At 39.0% G+C, this 24191-nt stretch overlaps 2 protein-coding genes across 6 annotated transcripts in view; one reads left to right on the forward strand and one right to left on the reverse strand.

Moving 5' to 3' along the window:
* The window catches only part of SYDE2 (synapse defective Rho GTPase homolog 2), a 61245-nt gene extending 55889 nt beyond the window's left edge, over window positions 1–5356 (reverse strand). For 3 of the 5 annotated variants that reach the window (XR_002122121.1, XM_019626414.1, XM_019626415.1), the window contains exon 1: window positions 4028–5356. Coding sequence is in view for 4 of the 5 variants with exons in the window: in XM_019626414.1 (XP_019481959.1) it covers window positions 4028–5309 (1282 nt within the window). In the remaining variant the exon portion in view is untranslated. The remainder of the gene's footprint in view (window positions 1–4027) is intronic. The other 2 variants (XM_019626412.1, XM_019626416.1) reach the window with 2 other exon arrangements.
* Window positions 5357–20508: 15152 nt separating this feature from the next.
* On the forward strand, window positions 20509–20934 carry DPPA3 (developmental pluripotency associated 3). Its single transcript, XM_019626409.1, has one exon. The coding sequence runs from the start codon at window positions 20509–20511 to the stop codon at window positions 20932–20934; it is 426 nt and encodes a 141-aa protein (XP_019481954.1).
* Window positions 20935–24191: the final 3257 nt, after the last annotated feature.

Genomic DNA, 24191 nt, shown 5'->3' on the forward strand with positions numbered 1-24191 from the left:
TAAGTGGTGGATCTGCTCAGAAACCCAGAATCTCTATTCTTTTAGATACTATACTATATCCTGTCTTGCAGATTCCAAAATCTCTTTAATTGGTGCAAGATGAGACCTATATGGAGGGAATTGCTTAAACTTGTCATATATAAGTAGTAAGTATAAATTCATGCACATAAAACTAAAGCAGAAAGAGCTCAAGTGCTTTTCTTTAACAAGGGTTGTGTCAAGAATCAGAATAAAGTGTAAGGCTTTTTCAAAACTTTAACAAATGTATCAAGATAGGTGACTGGGGAGACTGACGATTCTAGAAACTTACTACTTAAAATGTGTACCAAATGGCAGCATCCTTACTGGGAGTTTGTTCAAATGCAGAATCTCAGGTCCCATCCCCCTACCCACCCCACCCCCATATTAAACCTGCATTTTAACAAGATTTTCAGGGAATTCATACAAATGTTAAACTCAAGGTACACTGCTCTCTGTGAACCACACACACATTGAGTGGCAAAGATCTAGAAAACATCCTTAATGATTCTCAAAATATAAACACTACTTAGCAATGTAGGACTTTGAAATCAACACATGACTTTCTGCTGAATTTGTAATTCTCAGAGTTTTCCTGCCAGCAGCAACTCCAATGTTCTGTGGCATGCTTCCCAAAAAAGAAAAAAGAAAAAAAAACAAGAAAACAAAAAAATGGACTTGCTTCTACAGCCACAATGGCAGACTTTCTCAGAGGGATTTAAAGCTAGAAGACAGTCAAAAATTATATGCCTATAGCTATTAATCTTGAAAGGTCTAATGCATAAAATAATTTATTGGAAAAAATTCATAAAGGTAATATATCTCATATAGGTGAGAAATTAGAGATACAAATACTTGAGAGAAGAGAATAGATGGAAGTGTGCATTACAAGTGTCAACTTCAAAAAACGAGTGTCAACTTCACTTGAAGATATAATGCACGAGATCATACCAGCTAATTAATACTATTTTAAAAGAACTGTCTAAAGATTTTAGACAAAATATTAACAAGCTACGTGTCCTAAATTTTTTCTTTCACAGATCATGGAGCAAGAAAAGCACAAAGTAAGGCAAATTATTTTCTAAAGCAGTAAAAGGACAAAAATAGCTCAAGCTGGTGCTTTTAAATTTATTTCTGAGTACTATATGCTAATTAAAACTTATTTATAAAGATTTATAATGAAGTATAGTTGGCAAATAGATTAAAATTCCTTCTTAATCTTAAGGCTTGCAGAAACTTGACAATATTTACCATGTGTAATGACTTTAGATTTCTTAAATAATCATCTCAATTAGGAACAAATTGGCCAATCTGTGAACACTACATACCCAACTGCATCAAATTATTGGTATTATTATACTATCAAAAGTTTTAGTGGTTTTTATAAGAGCCAAAAGTCAAAATAGAAAACCATTTTGGCTATCATTTGTCATATGGTCTCAAGAATTTCCAAAATACCTACACAGGTTAGGTATCTATATCCCATTATGTATTATTCTGTTATAAATTCTAACTATAACTTTATTTTTAAAGAAAATACACTCATAAATAATACTCTATAGAAAAATGGATAGAAACCTTTTAGGCTACTTTATATCTTTACACAACCAAGAATGTAGTGATTCATCTGAACAGCCCAATTAAGTTTTTAGAAAACATGATTTAAAAGTAGAATCCTAGTAACGTCAATTTGAACTAAATAAACATTTAAAGGTAAAGGTTTAAAATGTATATTGCAGTTGATTTAAAACAAAAGTCTTAAAACCTATTCTAGAATTCCATCTTTTTACAATTTTGAGGAAGTTACTTACCCCTCTAAGCCTTGTTGAAATTCCATCCATGTCTTCAAACCAAGCAATTTAATAGAATTGAATCAAACCTCTAAAGAACTTTAGAGTCTCCTTGACCTTATGTAAATAGGGATTTTAGAGTCATAAAGACCTGAGTTTGAATTCATATAATAGTTTGAATCCATATACTAGTATATACACCATATACCAGCTTGAGTGACCTTGCGCAAACTACTTAATCTGTTTCTTTGGTTGTTGTTAAATGACAGTTATCATACCTTGGAGGGGGGGGGTAGTGATAAAGATTATATGCAAACTACATAAAGTATCCAGAATGGTTTTAATACTTTCAACTAAACCTTCATAAAAAAGTTATTTAAAAAATCTATACTAGATATATTAACATTGCACAAATTATTTCTTTCCTAAAAGACGAATTGATGATTTGAAATGAAATAACATGAGAAAGTTGTATAAACCAGAGATTGCTTTTGCCTAGATTTCTTGTAAAATATCATCACATAGTAATTCTAATGTTTCACTTTAATTTTGTAAGTTTCATCTAATTAGTTTCTCGATGAAAAAAAAATCAGTGAATTCATCCTTAAACATTACTACATTCATTATTGCTTTTAAAATCCTTGAATGTTTACACTACAACTGAAAGCATTAAAAGCCATCAAATGGTAAATATTTAACCTTTGCAACAAAGGGGAAAAAATATTTGAAGTTTTATACAGATTTTTGTTATGGTTGGAATTTAACTGTTACAAAGAGTTAACTGAACCAAAATCAGAGGAGGTAAAGCTATAATGACAATAAAATGTAATAAATGATTACATTTACTCCTGAAAATGAATATTTTAATTTGAACTTAGCATAAAGTACACCTCTCTTCACAAAAAAAATTACATTCTACTATCCTTTTCTTCAAGTGAAATGGAATAAATTTGAGGGAAATTTTTGACAGGTGTGGATTAGAGATTTATAGGTTCAATAAAACTTTTCAAGTTTGTATACATTTTAAATGAATAATTTGATTTGTTCTCATTGTGTGATTAGTAGCTTTGTGAACTGTGTTTCTCCCCACTGTTTTGTGTTTATTGGTTAAACAAAGTTGATGTGTATAAACCCAGTCCTGTAGGATTTGTAATTTTTACCAGAGAAACTGCCAAGTACTGTGAACACTTTTTACATTTCAGCATTTAATGTTTTTAAATCATTATTGACATATTAGTCATTATGTTAACTAAAAGTCTTTATATTTAAGAGTGTAATTCAAAAGATCATGTTTTTGGCTCAGTCTGAAGGTATCATACTTCTTTCAGAAGAGAAGATTTGCTATTTACAACGTAATTAAGAGATTTCTAGAACTGATAACCTAAACCTCCAGTGGAAATTTAAAAATCATACACATACAAAATAGGCAGCAAAATCCTATTAAAAGGACAAGTATACTCAAGTAAAATGACTTTAAATGTCTACACTTTCTTCAAATGCATAAGGGACTTTTCTTTTGATTAAAATACTAGTGCCCTTGTTTTTCCACAATGAAAAGATTACTTACTTTGTTGGGCTTTTTGTGGGAAGTTTAGGGGAGGGAAAGGTGGAGAGAAGTATGTGAAATCCTACCTGACTAAAGAGAAATTTTACTATGGTAGTTTTTTTGTTTGGTTGGGTTTTGGGTTTTGGTTGTGTGTAAGTGCCTGTTTTTATGCACACGCTCCTGGGAGAGGAGGGGGAAGAACGGTGTAATGAGTAAAATGACAGTTATGAAGCCCGTGAAGTCTACCTTGGATCAAATTCAAATGCACAAACTCCACAAAAGTCTGCGATTTGCCTAGAGCTACAAAGAATAAAAATCAAGGAAGCACCGCCCAACTCCAAACCTACTAAAAGCCCTGTAGTGAACTTAACCTTTACTCACTGTTGTGCTTAGGTGTAGGCGCAATGGTTCGTAGAGAAGAAAAAACCAAAAACCCCAAGTTCCTCATGCCACTGTCTTAAAAAAAAAAAAAAAGCAAAACGAGTGAATGCATTTTACTAAGTAACCTCGAAATCGCACTAAGCTGCCACTTACATGACACTTACTTTGGCACAGGCACGTACCTGTACCTGTCTGCGAAAACATACCTTATTCTTCCTCTTAAGACAGAAGCCCAGTTAGTAAACATTAAGGCTCGAAGTGTTAGTAGTATTTTGATTGCAAAGTATTCTACCTGTCAGCGTAATTCTTTCGTCTGGAGGCACCGAGAGGACTTGGCTTTCACGCATTTTCAACCCGCCCAAATTTGGGGAGGTGGCCTGCGCTCCCTTGACTTTGGGGGATGTCCCACCGGAGCGACCCTTCATTCCCAGGGACAGCAGGCGTCCTTTGTACATCCACTTCTGCAGCTTCTTGACTGTCACGGCTGGCGGCTTGAGGAAGGGGAGCCCCTCCTGGCCTCCTTTGCCGCTGCGTATCACAGGGGATCCCGCAGGATCCCTGAAAGTGCTTCCCGCGGAGCGGCTGGGGTCCTTGGAGCCGGGAGTCTGGAGGCCGGAGGGTGCCGCGGTCGGGGCGCTGCCTCGGCTCCAGCCGTCCATCCCGCCTCCACGTGGCGGGGGTTCGTCCAGGTCCCCGCGCGCACTGCACCTGATCCAGCTGTCGCTCGGCCACCGCTGGAAGGCAGGAGGCTTGGCGCTCACCCGGAGGCTCTCGAGGCTTCTGCTGCAAGACAGCCGCATCCGAGGAGTCCGCAGGCGGCCTCCCCCTGTCTCCCTCGAAGGCGACCGGGGCGGGGACACCTGCTGCCAAGGGCGGCCCCCGCCTCCCCGCTCCCAGTCCCGGGGGCAAGCTCCGCGGTCCGCAGAGCCGCAGGGGGAAGTGGGCTGGCTCCGCGCCCCGGCTCCCGCAGGGCAGCCGCGATCCGCCCAGCCCCGCCGCGCTCCCGAGTCAGGGGGCAGGTCGTGCATGGCCTGGATCAGCAGATAATAGGCCTCTCGCAACTGGGTCTGCAGCCTGCCTGTCTCCAGGCGGCCGCCCTCCGCCCCCGGGGAGGAGCCCGCCGCCGGGGGAGGCGGGGGCCACCGCCCCGCCTCCGCCCCCTCAGGCTCCAACGCGCGTCGGGAGCCGCCGGGCAGGTTCTCATAGTAGTCCGCGGCGTCCTCGTCCTCTCCGCTGCCCTCGGAGTCCGGCGGGGCGTGCACGGGGGCGGGAAGGAGGCCGCGGCTCCGAGGAGCGGCCTCCTTCCCGCCTGGCGGCCGAGGCCCGAGCGCCCCCGGCTGCTCCGGACGCCCTCCGGGGAGCCGCGCCTCGGGACCCCACGCCTGCGGCGACGGCGGGGGCGGCTCCAGGCTCGGCGGGGCTCCGCCCGCGTACTCGCGGGGAGGGGCGCCCAGAGCACCCCCGGCGTCTCCGTCGGCAGTGGCGGAGGCCGCCCAGAGCCCGAGTCCTCCGGCAGCACGGGGACCCGGCCTCCCCCGGAGCCTGGACAGCGTCCTCCTCAGAGGGTCCGCCATCCCCTGCGCCTCAGGAACCGGGCTCGCCCCCGCCGCGGGGAGAGGTCGGAGCCCCACTCGAGAGAAAGCGGTGCTCGCGGAGGCGGCGGCGGCTCCCCATGACCAGCGCGGGCCCTCGCGGGCTCCTCACATACTTGGCATAACTCTGCCGCGGGAAGGGGTGGGGGAGGGCGGCGGCGCCGCAGAGCGCATGCCCCGGAGCCCCGGGCCGCGACGGGGCGTGCGGGCTGCGGGCTGCGGACAGCCGAGCTGCGTGCCCGGGGGCGCGTGCGGCGAGGGGCGGACGGAGGGTCCGGCGGGGAGGTGGGTGACGGTGAGCTGAAGTAGACGGAAGGAGGGAAGCGAGGGTGAGCGCACCGGGCGTGGGGTTTGCAGTGAGAGTAGAGGCAGGAGGAAGAACGAGCGGGAAGGTGAGACTGGGCTGCAGGCTGCAAAGTTTTAGTTACGGAGACAGAGAAAGGGAAAGTGCTCTCCTGGCTGCCACGCATCACTTTTCACCACCCTCCCCATCGCCACCATTGCACGAGGCGTGTTCAGTATAGCAAGCCCTAGCTTGAGGGAAAACAAAGATTGCTTTGATGGACAAAGTATGTGTGCAGGTGTATCTCAAGTAGTGCCATGTGTTCTAGAAACGTTCCGAATTAATTTAGTTGCACAAGCAGCTAGCTATTTCAAGAAAATTTGCAGCGATTCCTTTTCAATTAAGAATCCTTTTGTGTCCTCTCAAAAAAAACAAAACATCACCTGTGTCTCTCTTTAAAGTTTTAAAGTTTCTATTTCTTTTATTTTCAATCAGTGCGTGCTAACAAAATTAATCCTGACATCAACCAAAACTTGTAAAATGGAGCCGCAAATATAGTGCCCCCTCCATCACCCAAATAGCACTTCATTTTTATTAAAACTGGGTTGAGGAACAGTTGGATTGAAATTGAAAAAAAAAAGTTATTTAAAAATACCAACTCTCAAAAACGTATTCTATGTAACAGTTGTAAACTAAAGTACCTCGTGTTGGAATCAAGTGTTGCCCTCATCCCTGATTTCAGTTACATTTTTTAGAGTTTACATATGAGAAAGGGCCTTTGTGTAGCTCGTGAATGTACTCCTAACTCCTAGCACAGTTGCTTGCACATAGTAAATACTCAGGAAATATTTGTTGAATAAATGCTCGCATAACAATAAGAATTTAGCTCTAACCCACGCTTTACAACTATATTTCTCTGTGCAAGTTCTTTTTCTTTCCCCACCAGTCAAAGGCTCCAGTCTCTAAATGTGCTTTGATCTATACTACCTTTGTTAATATGGTCTCTGCCTCCTGCAACAATTTTGCCTGCATATCTATTTGCAGAAATCTTACCTTTTAAGAAGACTCCACCCCGCTGCCTTCTCTATGAAGTCACCTTTGATCGCCCAGATAGACATGATCTCCCATTCTTCCAAACTCCAATAGTACTTTATTCATACCCACACATAGTATATTTTTTGTTCTTTGTTTTATACAAGACATGCTCTATTTCCCCTACAAGAAAAATGCATAAACTACTTAAGGTTTGAAACTATAATTTACTTTTGTATTCTCCACAGAGTATAAGTATAGTATCTTAAATACTGGACATGATGAATAAATATTTTTAAATTAATGTCAACTTTAAAAGGAAACAAATGGCTTTAATTTCCAGTCTATTGCCTAACTCTCCATTAGACTGCATTAGTGTTGTTTTAAAATTCTTTCAGTGATGCATAAGAACACAGTTTGTTAAATTATCTTAATTCCATCTAGGAAAATACCACGAAATGTTACACTATAATTTGCATACATTACTACTTATAGTTATACACTATTTTTATTCCATGGAACCAAGGCTATTTAATGAACAGTCAAATCATAAAATTAGGTCCCAGTGAAATATTCCCAGAGGAAATGACTGAGTGTAATGCCAGTAATGGTATCTATAAACACAATTTGATCTCTATCTCAGAAATTGTTTCCATTCCAACTCGTGGTTGCAAAATCTTTTATTCTTTGTAAACATAGTTGTTAAGGATAGAATAAGTTGCATATATATGTAAAAAACGAATAGAAAAACGTAACCTTGAAGGTCTAGATTGAACTTCATCCTTAATTCAACTTGTCAAATTGTTGAGCTCAGGAATTATAAAACATATTGACCAATATAAACATGTGCATCTTCTAGGTGTTACTCAGAAATAGTCTGATGCTGCACAGCACAACTGAACTTAATGTCGCTTTGAAGCTGACAATGCCCCATGGCATACATTCCCAAGTTTTAAGAAGTATTTGGGGTTACAACAGAAATTAATAAGGCACCCATGGCTATGTGACACTACTTAATGACCTTAAAAATGCAAATCCCACTTATTCTGTATGTGCGCTTCAATAAAAAAAATGTATTAAAATGTCATTCGAAGAAGACAATGCCTACAGAACTTACATTATACATATAATTAAGGCAGTGACAAGATATGAATATAAGCTATGCTTTGTCTAATCCTTTTTGTGTTTTAACAACGTATACCCTATTCCCCCAGTTAGCTCAATTTTCTACGTATTTCTAATCAACAGATTCCTATGAAGATTAGGGGGTGGGGATACATTTTCCAGTGTTTGTACTTGTTTCTCACTGACTTGGAAATCATTTTGACTCTCCATGAATTAACAACTATGTGTCGGCACTGTCACAAAAGATGAAACAACTGTGGGATAACACAGCTCCACTGAGGCAGGGAGCCAAACTGGATAGAGATGGGGCAGTATTGACTCAATCTGGGAGAAGGGGGTCGGGGAGGAAGGGCAGGTTCAGGCAGAGGGCTAAGTTTAACAGTAATAGAAGGAAAATGTCTAGGTATGTTACGGTTATTTTCTAGGCAATTAGAGGGCATTTCTGTCTCACTGGCGTTCAGTCTACCATTATACTCTCAGTAGAACCAAAGGCAAGTTTCACTGGCAAATGTCCAGTTCTCCCTCTCTAGAGACCCACCCTCTGCGGTAGTCCTCCCTGGTCTACCATGCAGTTCCATCAATATTGAGTAAAAAGTGCTTCAGCCTAAAGCAGACTACATTATCACTGCCCTGAGAATCAAAGATGGCACGTTCTCAAACCAGCTTTTTTTATTGTTAATATTGTCATAATTAACAATATTTGGCAATTGGCAACATTCCTTACCTCATCCCCACTCCTAACCAAAATGATACAAAGGGGACTTTTGCTAAATGCATATTTATTTTCTAACTTTTAAGAAATGTATAATGTTTAGGATATTCACTGATCTTTCAGATTCTCTTATTATATATTTATAATATAGCGAGTAACTTGCTCAAGGTCACCAAAAGAAGTGAAGGGGAATTCAAACCCTCTCGATCTGATTCCAGAGCCACTATACCCCTGGCACGTTTCCTTGAATAGAATAAGAGAATAGACACTTGTTATAATACCATTTGCACTGAGTTCAGCCTTTGTTTTTATAGATTAGTTAGTTGGTCACGTATCAGAAAAGAGTTCAATATTTTATAAGCTTTTGTGAAATGCAGCTGAACATTGGAAAGCTGCATGTTGAACATCTGAATGCTCTCAGCACAGTCCTCTTCAAGGGTGTTAGAACTAAATCCTATAATATATTCCCATTTAACAGTAAATCTATTCATATTTAAGCCACGATGTGAAACTACATCCTGTAAATGTAGTCTAGTTTTAAAAGTAGGACAAGCTACAATTAAGTACTTTAAAGGCAAAATATACACATCCTTAAAACCACAGGAGCTCTCGGATAAGCCTCTTTCACAAGTGAACTGATGGGATAGCCTGTCTTTCCTAAATGACTTGTACCCATGGTTGATGAAGGGAAGTTGCTCTCTGTCAAAAATTGTCAATCTAACAAAAAATTTGATGGAGTATCACTGTTTTGCACCCTAATGATATAATGAATCTAATAATCTAACACCACAAAGAGTAAGAGACAACCTGATGGCATATGACCTCGCTGATCAAGCACACACCACCATCTATGGAGTATTCTTACCAAAAAATGAACCCGAGTCTGATCAGCCTCAAGATCTGATTACCAATTTCCAGGAATTATGGAGAATAGAGGAGCACATTAAAGAACACCATGGGAGTACAATAACAAAATCCAGACTATGGGGGTGGAAAACAGGTCAGAAGATCCAGTTCTTCAACATATTAACCAGTTGCAATGTAAGGACTTTACTTAGAGCCTAGTTTAAACAAACATCTGTTTAAAAATTATTATGACCCAATTAGGGAGGTTTGAACACTGACTAGATATTTGATGATACTGAGGAATTGTAATTTTAATTGTAATTAAAAAATAGTTCCTTACCCATTAGAGATAAATACTGAAGTATTGATAAAATGATATGCAATCAGAGATTTGTTTCAAAATAATTGAGGAAGGAGACTGGGAATGCAGAAAAATGAAGATGAGCTTTGAATTTATAATTGTTGAAACTAGGTGATGCGTACATGGGAGGTTGTTACACTAGTGTCTCTACTTCTGTACATGTTTGAAATTTTCCATAATATATATATTTATTTATTTTAAAAGGAATCAGACTTTTAAAGTATACCCTGGCAACTGTTTAAAGCAACACAACTTTGAGGGCAGCCAAATGGTTTACATTGCAGAAAGAGCAAAAGAATATGGGAATCTAGGTCCAAGAACTTTAATTCCAATCGAAGTCTGAGGTGGTATAATGGAAATAGTTTGAAATCAGATTGTGACTAGGTCAAACCCTAACTTGATCCATCGTATACCCAAAACCACTTATCATGGTGAGCTGTTATTCATCTTTACCAATTCCAAATAATTATTCCTTCCTCCTAAAAATCCAGTTGTTGTTGTTTTTTAAATACTCATACATGGGCATTAAACAATGCCACCTGCTGCCTCTGCTTTTTGTAATCATCTACCAATTTCCCCTTCATTCATTCTACCACCTGCTTCATTATCTCTTTCTTTCTGCCATTTTTCTTGTCATCACTCTTGGTGATTTCATTATTCACAAAAAAAATCCGTCTAATACACTGGCTTATTGTTTCCTTGAACTTCTCTTTTCCTCCACCCACCCACCTCAACCACCCAATTCCAGAGTCACACATTAGACTTTGTCATAAACAATAACTGCAAACTCTCCAGACACCAGTTCGTATTTTCTAGCTCACTTCCCGCTGCACCCAGACTCCAACAACAGTATGATCCCACTATCCCTCCAGTCCTTTCCTCCAGGTTTTCCCCATTTAGATTGCAGGGTCCTTGTATAACCATTTCCTTGGATGCATCCTCAACTGTCTTGTCCCTCTTTCCCGTTGTCCTACTCACTTGGCATAACCTCAGCTCTGGTTAAGACTAACTTTCCCACATACTTTGCATGGACACGTGGGCAGCTTAATGTGGCTAGAGAAAAACACATCACCAACTTCCAGTGGTCCCTCAGTGCTGCCTAACAATGACACTAAATCTCTTTAGTCTGCTTATTCTCTTCTCTTTCTCAACTTTTGGACACCACTACCCACTCCTTGCTCTCAATTATGACTTTTTACACTGAGATGACAGAAAATTCAGGAGAGGACTTCCTCATCCTTCCACCACCAAATCTACCAGATGGCATTATTTGTTCTCTGATACTCCACTTCCCCCAATCCTTACAATAGATGAACTGCCCTGCCCCTACCTGAGGCTTTCTCTCTGCCTCTGCTACCTCCCTCCTCTCCTCCCTGTCATTGCCCTCCAATCACAAGGCTTCCTTGTTCCTCCAACACACCAAACACAGTCCTGCCTCCCAGCCTCTGCATCTGCTTTGCCCTGTGCCTGAAATAGTTTCTGTATGACTTCCTCCTTCCATCAGGTCTCACTTCAAATATTACCTCCGCAGAGAGCCATTCTCTGAACACTGCATATAAAATGATACCCCTGACACGTCTGCTTTTTTTTATTTATATTTCTTCATTGTACTTATCACTGTTTAATATTTAATTAGTTGTCTATTTATTTGTTTACAGGATACCACTACCACCTTGGCCTGAGGTTAAATGCCATAACCTCACCTTGTAAAATAGTTCTGGCATGTATAGGTGCTCCATCCATATTTGTATGTATATGAATGAATGTGTGATTTTCATGCCCAAGAGCAAATTAATATATGTTTTCGTTTCCTCTGTGGTAAAATCAGTTTGCTATTGTTTCATGGGATATTGATAAGAAGATTAAAAGAAGTAACAGACAACGTAGATGAACCTTGAAAACTATGCTAAGTGAAAGAAGCAAGACACAAAGGCCACATGTTGTATGATTACATTTGTATGAACTATCCAGAATAAGCAAATGCAGAGACAGAAAGTAGATTAGTGTTACCAGGGGCTGGGGGAAGGAGAGATAAGGAATGATTGCTAAAGGGTTTGGGTTTGTTTGTTTGTTTGTTTGTTCATTTATTTGTTTTCTTTTAGGATTATGAGAATGATATGGAATTAGATTGTGGTGATGGTTGCACAGTCTTGTAAATATACTAGAATCCACTGAATTGTACAATTTAAAAAATGGTGAATTTTATGGTAAGCAAATTATACCTCAATATATTTTTTTAAAAGGAGCACTATGTGTTTTGTTTTGTTTTTTACCTTTAATCTTTAGCTATACTTCCAGCTAATATTCATGAAAAAATCTCAGTGAAAAAGAAAACGTTTTAAGAGAATCTTTAAGAGATGGTTGGGGATGTAAATAAAAACAGCTTGAAAGCTGTTTCACTGGGCAATTGCTGTCAGAAATCCTTTCACATACCACTTCCTAGTTTTTCAATAGAATTTTCTATTTGAACTCTATGTGTGCAATAAATACCAGTGGCTTCTTAAAGTTGGCTTTTCTCTTATCAATTACCAAGTGAATTTAAACAAAAAGACTTTTCTGACCCCCTCAACCTCACTATCAAGAAAACAGAAACAAAAGCATTTTTAGCATTTAGAAATAACTTTCATTTCTTAATGAAAGCTTATGGTTCCTTTATGTAAATGAAGCCAAAAGGCATTACTTACACTTATAAGCAAGAAACTACCGAGGAAATCCATAATTACACTGAAAGAGATAAGTAAACACATCTTTAGCCTTTTGTAGTCTTTTACTGGAGGGTTTTCTCTAAAGAACAAGGTAAGAAGCTACATGTTACCTACCATGTTGGAAAAGCAGGGAACCACCTTAGGGGAAAAACAAACCAAAAGCTTCCGATAACTTCTCTCCTGATTAACATCATCTTCTGATTATTCAATTATATGTAAAAAGAGAACTTCAGATAAGCACTTACTTATTAACTATTTCAGTTAATCCAGAAAAGAATGTTAGACTCTTTTTACAATATAAAACCAGTTATTCTCCCCCAAGCTCATTTTTGTTAGAGCATGTATAACTGTTAATACCTCTAAAGCTTTACTTTAGAAAAAAAATCTCAAAAAAAAGAAAAAATATCTCAATTTTATTTCAGTTGCTATATTAAATTGTATGTAGTACACCCATCAATTATAACACATACAAGAAACAGGGAAGTAGTATATGCAAGGCCAGAAATGTCCATTCTGTATAGAAATGGTAGATTCCAAGAAACACATTCAAGTGGTGTTACGAACTGAATATTTGTGTCTGCCCAAATTTAATATATTAAAGCCCCAATATGACAGTATCTGGAGATGGGGCTCTTGGGAGGTAATTAAGTTATGAGGATGGAGCCCTGACCTGATGGGGTTAGTGTCGTTATAAGAAGTGATGCCTTAATTAAGACAGCTTGATCCCTTAATTAAGATAAGAGCCTACAGAGTCATTATCAACACTGTGATGATCAACAGAGGGGTAAGTACCCTTTGAAAACTCAGTCACTGCTCCGAAAATAAAAACTAAAGACGACCTTCATGCAAAGACAGCTTGATCTCACACATCTACAAGAGTTGATACTCAGTGCCTCCTGGGATCAGGCAGGTCATGCTAATGAGTGTACCAGTCCAGGCATAGCAGCCAGAGAAGGGGGGGAGCCATTTAATCATGGTTATTCAGGCCTGAGGAGGGTCCAAGCCTGGTTTTCCAAGCTTCTAAGCCCTTCTTTTTTTAAATTAATTAATTTCTTTTTAATTGGGGAATTGGGGAAGGGGAACAGTGTTGGGAAATTGGGGGAGGGGAACAGCCAAGTTGTTGTCCTCCAATCTTAGTTGTGGAGGGTGCAGTTAGCTCAGCTCCAAGTGCAGTCATCATCCAGCCGCCCATCAGCAGCTCAGGGCAGCTCAACTCAAGGTGCTGTGTTCAATCTTAGTTGCAGGTGGGCATAGTCCACCATACCGAATGGAAGTAAAACCAGCAACCTTGTTGTTTGGAGCATGTGCTCTCACCAGCTGAACCTTCCTGCCACCTATTGGCAGCTCAGCTTGGGCGCAGCTCACTGGCCTATGTGGGAATCGAACCAGCAACCCTGTTGTGCAGAGCTCGTGCTCTTAACCAACTGAGCCTCTCGGTTGGCCCATAACCCCTTCATTTTCAAAAGCATTTTTTATCTGATGAAAGTGATGCCTTCTTTAAAATCAAAGATAACTTGAAAATATAGAAAAGCAAAGATAAGTGGGAAGAAAACTTCATATAAGTCTTTCCCTCCTCACACACACACACACATAAACCCACAACTATTAAAGTGGAATTCAACTTTACATAAAGGATAGTTGCTGCTGGGAAACTATGATTTTCAATATTTCAACAACATCATTAGTAGTATTAAAAAAGTATTCTGAGGGCCGGCCGAGTGGCTCAGTTGGTTAAGAGCTCGCTCAAGAGTTTGAGCTCTGAGCAACAGCGGTTCGAGTCCAGCCCGAGCTGAGCAGCCGCTGAGCTGCCAACAGGTAGCAGGATGGCTCAGCTAAAAAAAAAAAAAAAAATTGTCTGAATTTCCTATAATCAGTGTACATATAAATAACACACTTTAAAAAAAAAAGTATTCTGGTACTACAGAACCATTATCTTAGAGTGTGATGTTTTATTATAAATTGTGACATGGTATTTGCGAGTGTATTTGATCTAACGTGTTTGAGGAAGGAAAATGTAAAAGCCTATTTTACAACAAGAATTTTAAACGATCCAATAGGGAATGTCATTTTTATCAGAATCTAAAAACTTTTTTTTTTTTACTATGCACACCAGTCAGCAACTGCATAATTACATACCTAAAGATTGTCCAAATAAAAAGGGAACAAACCTCCTAAACAAAGTTCAATGCATAAGTCAAGACTGCCTAGAGGTATGAGAAGTTTTATGTCTCTGTTTACCCCAGGAGTAAATTAAATAAATGCATATTTAATAAGTGAATCACAGTTATATTTGGTTCACATACTACAGGCAGGGAGAAACAAGAGAATTCCTGTTCAGGTAGAAGTTATTAACAAAAACTGAACACACACAGGTCCAGATAATTCCTCCTAGAATGCAGTCACGACAAATACAGTAAAACATCTGCAAAGCCAAAAGACAAACAAGCATTTTGGATAAAATGCACACTCTATCTCTCCATTGTAAAACATGGACAGAACACATGCAGCACTTGTTTGAGAACTCTGGAAAGTAAATAATAGCAGGTGGATTGGGGAAGGCCAGACTTCAAAGGACCACCAAACCGGTGGAGAGTTTACCTTTTTTTTCCTCCCCAGTGTCCCTTGACTTGAATGCAATGCAGCCTCACACCTGGAAGTGGCCACTGGGATCCCAAAAAGAGAGCTCCAGGAGAAGGCCTCTAGTCTCTCTCATGAAAGTGGAAGGGAACTCCTAGTGCTCACAGAAAATGCAGAGTCCTGCGGTAGTGATGGTGGAGCTAACACTCAAGGGGAGGAAAACCTTTCTCTGAATGGTGGAGCTGTGGGCCCGAGAGGGTGGGACAAATGCTCATTGCCTTTTTTCTCTTTTTTCATTCTTGTGTTGCTTTGCCTTGGAGGTAAGCACAGTCACAGAAGTATGCAGCAGAGAGAGGTAACTAATGTCTCAGCTTGGTGGCCCAAGGACCCGAAGGGGGAGCATCAGGGAACTGAAAAGAACCTGAGAGACTGTGCAATGGACTGGATGTTTATGCCTCCCCCAAATTCATATGTTGAAACATAATCCCCAATGTGATGGTATTAGGATGTGGAGCCTTTGGGAGGTAATTAGGTCATGAGAGTGGAGCCCTCATGAACGAGATTAGTGTTTCTATAAAAGAGTCCCCAGAGAGCTCCCTCGCCCCTTCCCTTCCACCATGTGAGGATAAACAGAAAGAAGACAGCCATCTATGAACCAGGAAGTGGGCCCTCATCAGACACCAAGTCTGCCGGTGCCTTGATTTTAGACTTCCCAGCCTCCCTAACTGTTGTTTAAGCCACCCAGCCTGTGGTATTCTGGTTATGGCAGCTCGAACAGACTGAAACAGATTGGAGTCACCAATGAGTTATGTATATGAGCATCTGATCCTGACTAGCACAAGAACTTTGAGAAGAGAACTAACAAATACACCACCACCCATGTCCCAGCTGACCACCAGGTAACCCAAATCTGAGACAAATCTGAACAGTGCTGCAAAGGCTTGAAGACCTGAGCTGGCATTGGAACCACAGCCCATAGAAAATGGGTTGAAACTTGCAGCCTTAACCTAGTCAGATAAATTGTCTGTTAAAAAAAAATTAATATTCACTACAGGGTTTAAACAAGACCCAGAGTCATAAATCCAATATATCCAGGATACAATCCAAAATGACTCAGGTTACAAAGAACTAGGAAAATTTCAACTTGCGTGGGAATAGAAAATCAATAGACACCAATACCATGATGACACAGATGTTGGAATTATCTGCAAAGACTTTAAAACAGCTATTATATAAATTCTTAAACACTTACAAACACTCTTAAAACAAATGGAAAAACTAAAAAGATTCAGCAAATAAATAGAACCCAAAGGAAATTTTAGAAATGAAAAATAAAATGCTCAAAATAAAAAACTTCACTGGGTAGGCTCAAAAGAATAGAGATGACAGAGAAAGATTCAATGTACCTGAAGATATAGCAATAGAAATTTTCCAAGCTGAACAACAGAGAAAAAAGATTTTTAGGAAAGTGAACAGAGCCTCAGGGTCCTGTAAGTTAATAGCAGGAGGTCTAACATTCACATCAGGAGAGGACAGTGTGGTGCTGAAAAACTGTTTGCAGATATAATGACAAAAAACTTCCCAGGTATGACAAAAAACATAAACAGAGAGAGTTAAGAAATTCAGCTAACTCCAAACAAGACAAAACCAAAGAAATCTGTGCCCAGACATCATAAGCAGCCTGCTTAAAATGACAAAGAAAAAATTCTTAAAAGCAGCCAGAGAAAAATTATGCATTACCTATCATCAGGCAATGATTTGGTGATAGCAGGTTTCTCACCAGAGCCATAGAGATTAGAAAAAAGTGGCACACGTTTTTCAAATGTAGAAAAAACTGTTAATTCAGATGTTATTTAGGAATAAAGGTGAAATAAAAATATTCTCAGATGAAGGAAAATTAAGATAATTTATTGCCAGTAGATCTGCTCTAAAAGAAAAAAAATTTTAAGGTTCTTTAGACAGAAAAGAAATGATACCAAAAAGAAATTTCAGAATGTTTCTTTAGAAAGGAAGATTATTCATTCCATTTACATTTAATTAAATGATTTATGTACTTGAATTTAGGTTTACCATTTTTTGACTTGTTTTCTGTGTGTTCCCTGTTTTCCTTTTTCTCCCTTCTTTTAGGTTTTGAACCCTTTTAGTATTCCATTCTAACTTATCTATGGCGATTTTGACTCTCTTTGTATAGTTTTTTTTTTATAGTTAGTTTCTCTAGGGATATAATTTTCACAGTTCACTTAAAATCAGTATTTTACCACTTCAAGTGGAATATAGAAATGTATATATATTTTACCCTCTCCTTTTATATTATGATTGTCTTATCTCTATCATCTACATATGTTGAAACCCCATCAGAAAATGTTACAGTTTTTGCTTTGAACCATCAAATATATTTTGAAGACTTTAAGAGGAAAAGAATAGCCCATTATATTTACCGAAACATATACCATTTCTGTTGCTTCTTCATTTCCTTCAGTGAAAATATCTAGAACCCTGAAGTGGATGTTTTCCCCTCAGCAGGGCTGACTTTGTTACCAACTGCCGAGAGCCCGATCTGCCTCCCCGCTAGCTAGTGGAACAGCATGAGCAAGGGCACAGAGGTGGCAAGTACAGAATGTGCTTGGGAACAAACAGCAAGGGGCCTGCTTCAATAAGAATGTGGGGTTAGCTGCTGGGTAAAAAGGAAGAGGGAGAAGAGGTTTAAGATCCCATCAGGAGAAATATCTGAGGCAAGGTTGGGTATGAAAAGAGAAGTGAGGGCTTCTTCCCCAAATGGAAATCACAATGAAGTAAGTAGCAGTTACTGCCAAGACCTGTCAAAACTGAAGGGGAGTGAAGATATCCTCCCCTAGCATTATGTTAACAAAAGAAAGAGCCAAACTACAAACTAGTTCTCCCAGTAAACATTCCAAAACTGCTCTTGGAGAAACACAGGGAGCTTGGTATGCTAAAGGACCCAGGAAAATGCATGAATGAGGTCAGTTACAGGTCAAGACAGAAAGGCAAAGGGGAGTTAGGAAGATGAGTTATAACTAAAGAGGCAATCAATGAAGAGACCACCAGAGATCTCCTTTTGGGAAGACGTAGAGCAGGTATTCATCAGCATCAGTAAGATGATTCACAGTAAGGGCAAAGGCTGAAAGTGAACTCATAATTTAATGAAAGGTTTCTAGAAAAACAATGGATTTCTCCCCAAATACTTAAACATCCTAGAAATAGAGAATTCTGTCCTGATGATACAATTTTGACACATAGAAATAGATACGTGCCCCATAAATTATCTCCTGCACCCTTTAGAGAGACAGACATTTCTGCGCCAATAAAAATAAGAAAGATCAGTAATGATTTCTGATTATCTGTGGCCAGAGAAAAGAAAAGGAATGATATTGTACTGTGTCCTTGGAAAGGCTAGCAATGGAGCAAAGTTGCTCACTTGGTTCACTTAATATATCCTCTGAGCATGATAAATTGATTTCAAAAATATAGGTTTGATCATGGGGATGTAAAGTACAGTATAGGGAATATAGTCAATAATATTGTAATAACTATGTATAGTGCCAGGTGGGTACTAGACTTAACGGGGGATCACTTTGTAAGTTATATAAATGTATAACCACTATGCGGTATACCTGAAACTAATATAATACTGAATGTCAACTATAATTGAAAATTTTTTAAAAATTAAAAAATATATATGGCATAGTACAATGTCCCAAACAAAGCTTTAGACTTAAGGGGCTGTCATTTCATTTTTGACTAGTGACAGAATTTCGTTGTAGAAAGCTGTTTGATTTAATCATCATATCCACTTCCACACAAGATTTTAAATGTAGGGCTCTTTCCTGAATTTTAATACCTTTAGCACTTTTTCATATATCCACATCTTTGCATGTGACCCCTGACCTTAATTCTACACAATCACCTGACCCTCCCTTTCTTACCGTATTTGCCGGCGTATAAGACGATTTTTTGGCCCTGAAAACTATGCCTCCAAGTGGGGGGTCGTCTTATACGCCAGGTACACTTCAGATAGACTGCCCATAGTGCTTGCCCCGTGCCATAGTGGCCTCCCGATGCCCGCCCACTTCATTCCACATACCGTTCAGGCATCAGCAGCGCTGCTGGGTGCATGCTCGGCTGTTATGCGATTTTGCTGTTATGCGATTTTACCACACTCGCAAAATCGCACACAGCCAACCATATAACAAACTCTGTATTTTGAGTGGAAATGTTAGGGGGTCGTCTTATACGCCGAGTCGTCTTATACGCCGGCAAATACGGTAAGTCTTCAGGGTCTTATTGCTCATAGAATACATCCCAAACTTTCTTCCTCAGGTATTAAAGGCCTGTGTTACGTGGCTTCTGCCAGCCTTTCCATCCTCACCTCATACCACTCTGCCCCTCACCCTCCAGTCATACCAGCCATCTTTCTGTTTCTCTGACCTGCAAGCCATTTATTTCCTGCTCAGGAACTTTGTCCAAGAATTCCTCTTTGCAGAGAACACATGGCTGGTTCATGATCATCCCTCAGGTTTCAGCTCAAATGTCACTGCAACAAAGGCTCTCTGGTCATAACAGATATTGCAAACTGTAATTATCTTTTTAATTGGTACATTTTATTTGTTTACTGTCTACCTTCCCGATGAGGATGTAAGCTCTATGCGAGCAGGGAGTAAGCACAATAGAACCCAAATTACTCTTCAAGTTTCAGCTCAAATTATTTTTTCAATTCTCAGAGATGGCATGTGGTCAATAGTTGGTAAATGAATGCATGAATGAATGAATGAATGAAAAAATAGAATAGGAGTGAAGCAAAAGGCAGTGGTCTTAACATAGAAACATAAATCAGACTGAGACTGAGGAAAAAAAGGATTTCTGGAATAGTGACAACACTCCAAGAAATCTATGGTGTCAAAACTGTAGTTTCGTGGTCTCGTTTATGAACCTTGTAGTTATTTGTTGTAGGATAAGTTAACAGGGCATCTACTGGTTCAGGATGTTACAAAATAAATTTCAAAGTTGTTCACTTGATATTAAAATTGTGTCAATTTAAAAAATCTGACAATACTTGCTACCTCCTTTTATCACAGACCTAATATGGGAGCAAATAATTGAAAAGTTTGCCGCTTGAATAAGGGCATCTAAATAATAATATCTTCAAAAAGACTGTCTTAAAAAAAAAAAGGAGGGGTAAATAAGTCATTGTTTAACATTGAATAGTTAACTATTTCTACCACAAGGAATCCAGTTCTATTAAAGTATATCTCTTAAGGAGAAGGTACCTTGCTATATGTATTAATGTTAAATATTTTGAAAATAACTTGTAAATATAACATCTATTTTGCTTTATAGACTATTAACATTAATAAATAATCAATTAAATGCACTTTAAGGAAGATAATGTTTTAATGGTTTATATCATTCGTAGAAATAAACTGAGACTGCAGAACAGAATGATCCAGTTGTTATTCTCTGCACTTCAAAAGAAGACTGCTATTCTGCTAAGAGCTTTTGTTAATAGAAAGTGCTGACTTCTAATGGACTCACCAAAGAAGCTTAGCCCAACCTACATCCCAGAGTCTCCTCAGATACCCAACGAAGAAGATTCAGCTGGCTCTCAAGCTGTCCCAGAAGTACTAGCAAAGAACCCTAATAACTTGACGCTCAACCCTAGTACCAAACTCCCTTCCCTTCTACCAGAATGTTCACCCCAACAGCAGGACAGAGAAAAGAACTTACAGGGGCGTGGACTGGGGCTGGGTCAAGGCATGCTCTACAGAAGGAGATGTGATGTAAGGACATTGGCAACTGCTAGGAAAGAAAGGATGCAAAGGATGTTACAAGTGATTAGATCCTACACCCTGTCCCTGCTTCAAAAAGACCCGCAGGAGAGGAAAATTGAGATTGAATCACGATTCAGAAGATTTAGATGTAGCTCTCATTATTATATCAGATCCTTCTGATAATATTAGCATGGAGAATAATTATGACATGGAGTCCATTTAGCCATGAACCTTATTCTGGTGCTGTTTTATTTCTTTCTAGTAATTTTAGGATCGTTATGCAGCAGCTTGGGAAAGCTACTCAATGCTAGGATAGACTATATGCCAGTATTTTGATAACCTAGGATATAAGTTCTGTGATGTCTTTTTTTTTTTCTTGCATCTCTTCTTGTCTACTTTGATACCAGTAACTTCTAAGGAATCTATGTAGTTTGCATTTGAATGATTTCAATATACATACTTCAGTTCTATTTTTTTATTTGACCCAAAGAAGCACCAATAGGTCTTGAGTATTGCCTGTGTGTTTCAGAAGCCTTAAGTCGGTAAGGTGAAACCCGACATCAAGAATTAGAAGCAAGTAACTTGTGTGGAAGGAATGTAAAAAAGAAAACATTGGGTGGTTTGGCTAAAGCATAATTAAGAAGGCAGGGTGCATTAACTAGATCCTCTGTTTTTCAAACTTTTGAATTGTAACAAATTCTTTTTGATGTGTTATTTCAATTTTTAGTAGCAAATAAATGTGTGTATAGGGGATCTTATTAATATTTGAGGCATATTTGAGTACTTTAAAAAAAAAGAAAGTGCTAACTGCTGGAGATATTAAAAATATGTATTATTTGTTGAATGGAAGTCCTAATGTCTCTTCTACTTTTTCCCCTCCAAATAATCTGTCAATGGCCTTCATAATAATAACTTACACTTTCATAACACTTTGAGTTTGTTACCCAACCTGTCTCCATTTTAGAAACAAAAGAGCAAATCTAATTGTGAATGTCAAAGATCACTATAATTTTAGAGTTTTTTTGTTTTGTTTTGTTTTGTTTACAAATTGAAAACAGTTCTCTGAGCTATCAAGAAAACACTAAAAATTGAAATCCTTTTTAATGGAAGCATTAAGATCATAAGTTATGTTAGGCAGAGCCATCTCTAAATTATCTAAAAATCGTCTCAGATGAGTAAAACACAGTTCCCAAGAACAGAACACAAGCTCAGCCTAAAGGGCATCCATCAAGTGCACGTGTTGGTTTGTTGTTTTAGGGCTGCTGTTGAGAGCTGTGGTTATAGGAAGGGACTTGTTCCCATTGGCTGCTATAAATAAAATTTGAATTGTATCATCTCTTAAGGGAGGGTTTATAGAAATACCAGGCATAGTTGCAAGTATAGCAATTTATACAAGTGCACCTCTAAATGTATGTCTTGGGATTGTTGCTAAGCCAGGTAATAAGGGGCATCCCCACTTTTGCTAAAGCATATTTGTGTGACAGATTAGACCCTGTTTAGGCACTTATTTACAGGTCAAAGCCTGCAGGCCTTGAAAGAAGAAAGTAGGGAGTTCACCCAGCCAGGCCTCAAGCTCCTAGGCAGCTGTGTAATCCCACTGAACCTGTTTGGCAGCTCGTTCAGTCACTGCTGCAGCTTGCAGATAAGACCCTCTTGGAAAGCCTGATAGCCATTGTCAATAAGAAAACTGCAGAGAGTGACTGGAAATTTCCAAAGCATAGAAACAGATTCTCTGATTTGAGAAAGTCACTACAGAGAGCCCTTTGAAAAAGATTTTTGTTAAGGAAAGAAAGATGACAATTCTTTGCTTCTTTAAGTCGTATGCAAACCTCAAACTTACCTTGATCATAAACAACCATTGTTTGTTTATCTGTTGTATCACTGAGGCAAAATGAGTCATGATAGCCATAGAAACAAGACTAACCTTGGATTTCCGTTGCTTTTTCTGCAATGGGTTGGAAAATGTTATACAAACATGACTTAAATTTCACAACTTCCCAATTAGATAGGTATTGCAGATCTCATTTTTGACATTAGCTTGAGCTTTTTTGCCTCTAGGAAAGCAGAATAGGTCTAGGCTAGGGAGCAAAGGAGTGCCCTACCCACAAGCCATATTAGGGGCTTCCAGCCAGGGGAGGCATTGGAGATGTCTGGTGCTGAGCTGATCCACGGCTCCATACTAACATGTCCCTCTCAGGGACCAGAGAGCGTTCCAGTGTCTCTACTTTTTACTTTTCGAAACTCTGGTCACTAAACACAGACTGTGTTTATTAAAACTAGATATCAATAACCCTCTCATTGTGAAAGAGAATAAAAGTTACTGGAACATAATACTGAAGAAAACCATGAAGATGTTTCAGTCGAAGAAGAAAGAAAAAGGCTGGATAGACAATGGTAAGATGGCTGGAATGTGGAAGCCCAAGGGAGTCAGAAAAAAGAAAAACGTGGTGTATGTGTCTAGTTAAGCTGTTTGAAACAGTGCCCTATCTCACCGTGTCTAATCACTCATGGATTTATTCTGATAGTGCTTTTCACTGCTAACTCTCCTTTCCCTATAATACCACTTTTTAGTGTATGGGGTAGAGTTCCTTTCAGGATTATGATTTAGCTTTTCATTTTCTAAACAGCTTTTCACCTGTTTAAAATAAGTTACATGTACGTGTGAATGGACTCACAAAATAATAACTGAAAAGGCTATAAATTCTTTGTGCTGACTCCATAGTGAGACAAAGTGCTCTAATAATAAGTTTGTTGTAGTAATTTGATTACCACAAAGTACAATCAAATTTCAGGAAGAAGGTGGGGGAATAAAACCATTAAATAGCAGGTCCTGGAGGAAAACACCAGGACATAAGGATGTGGGCCATTGAAAAAAGAAAATTAAAAGATTTCATTAAAAGTGTGAAAAGAAAATAGATCTTTTAACAAATATTACTCTTTTGAATCACAATGAAAAATTTCTCTCTCAAAAAGAAAAACTCAGATCAAATGAAAATTAAGAATTTTGCTACATTTTTGTTACCTATGGGAGAAAACTGGAAAAAAGAATCTTTAAAAGTTACTTAAATATCTTTGTTTTAAATAAAATTGAAATAAATTAAATTATTCAATATTATTTAAATATTTCCATGACAACATTTCAAGTTTCTTCCTAAATTAGTATCCAATTTAACTAGAAGTTTGTTGAGGATTTTCATTAATTAATTTATTTTCCCCATAATGAAAACAGTTTTATGTTTTTCTGATTATATAAGTAATAGTTTTAAAAATCTAAAAATAATATATAACCACATAAGTAAAAAAGTAATAATGTTCTGAAATCTCATCATCTTGCCTGAGATAACCACTGTTTTTCTTTTTTTTTTTTTTAAGATTTTATTGGAGAATTGGGGGAGGGGTACTGTGTTGGGGAATTGGGGAAGGGGACCAGCCAAGTT

Source organism: Hipposideros armiger, unplaced genomic scaffold, assembly GCF_001890085.2.
Source record: "Hipposideros armiger isolate ML-2016 unplaced genomic scaffold, ASM189008v1 scaffold_675, whole genome shotgun sequence".
Lineage (NCBI taxonomy): Eukaryota > Metazoa > Chordata > Mammalia > Chiroptera > Hipposideridae > Hipposideros > Hipposideros armiger.

Bases quoted from the DNA above. Each gene is read 5' to 3' on its own strand.
- DPPA3 (XM_019626409.1), top strand. From the start codon at position 20,509: ATGGACTCACCAAAGAAGCTTAGCCCAACCTACATCCCAGAGTCTCCT.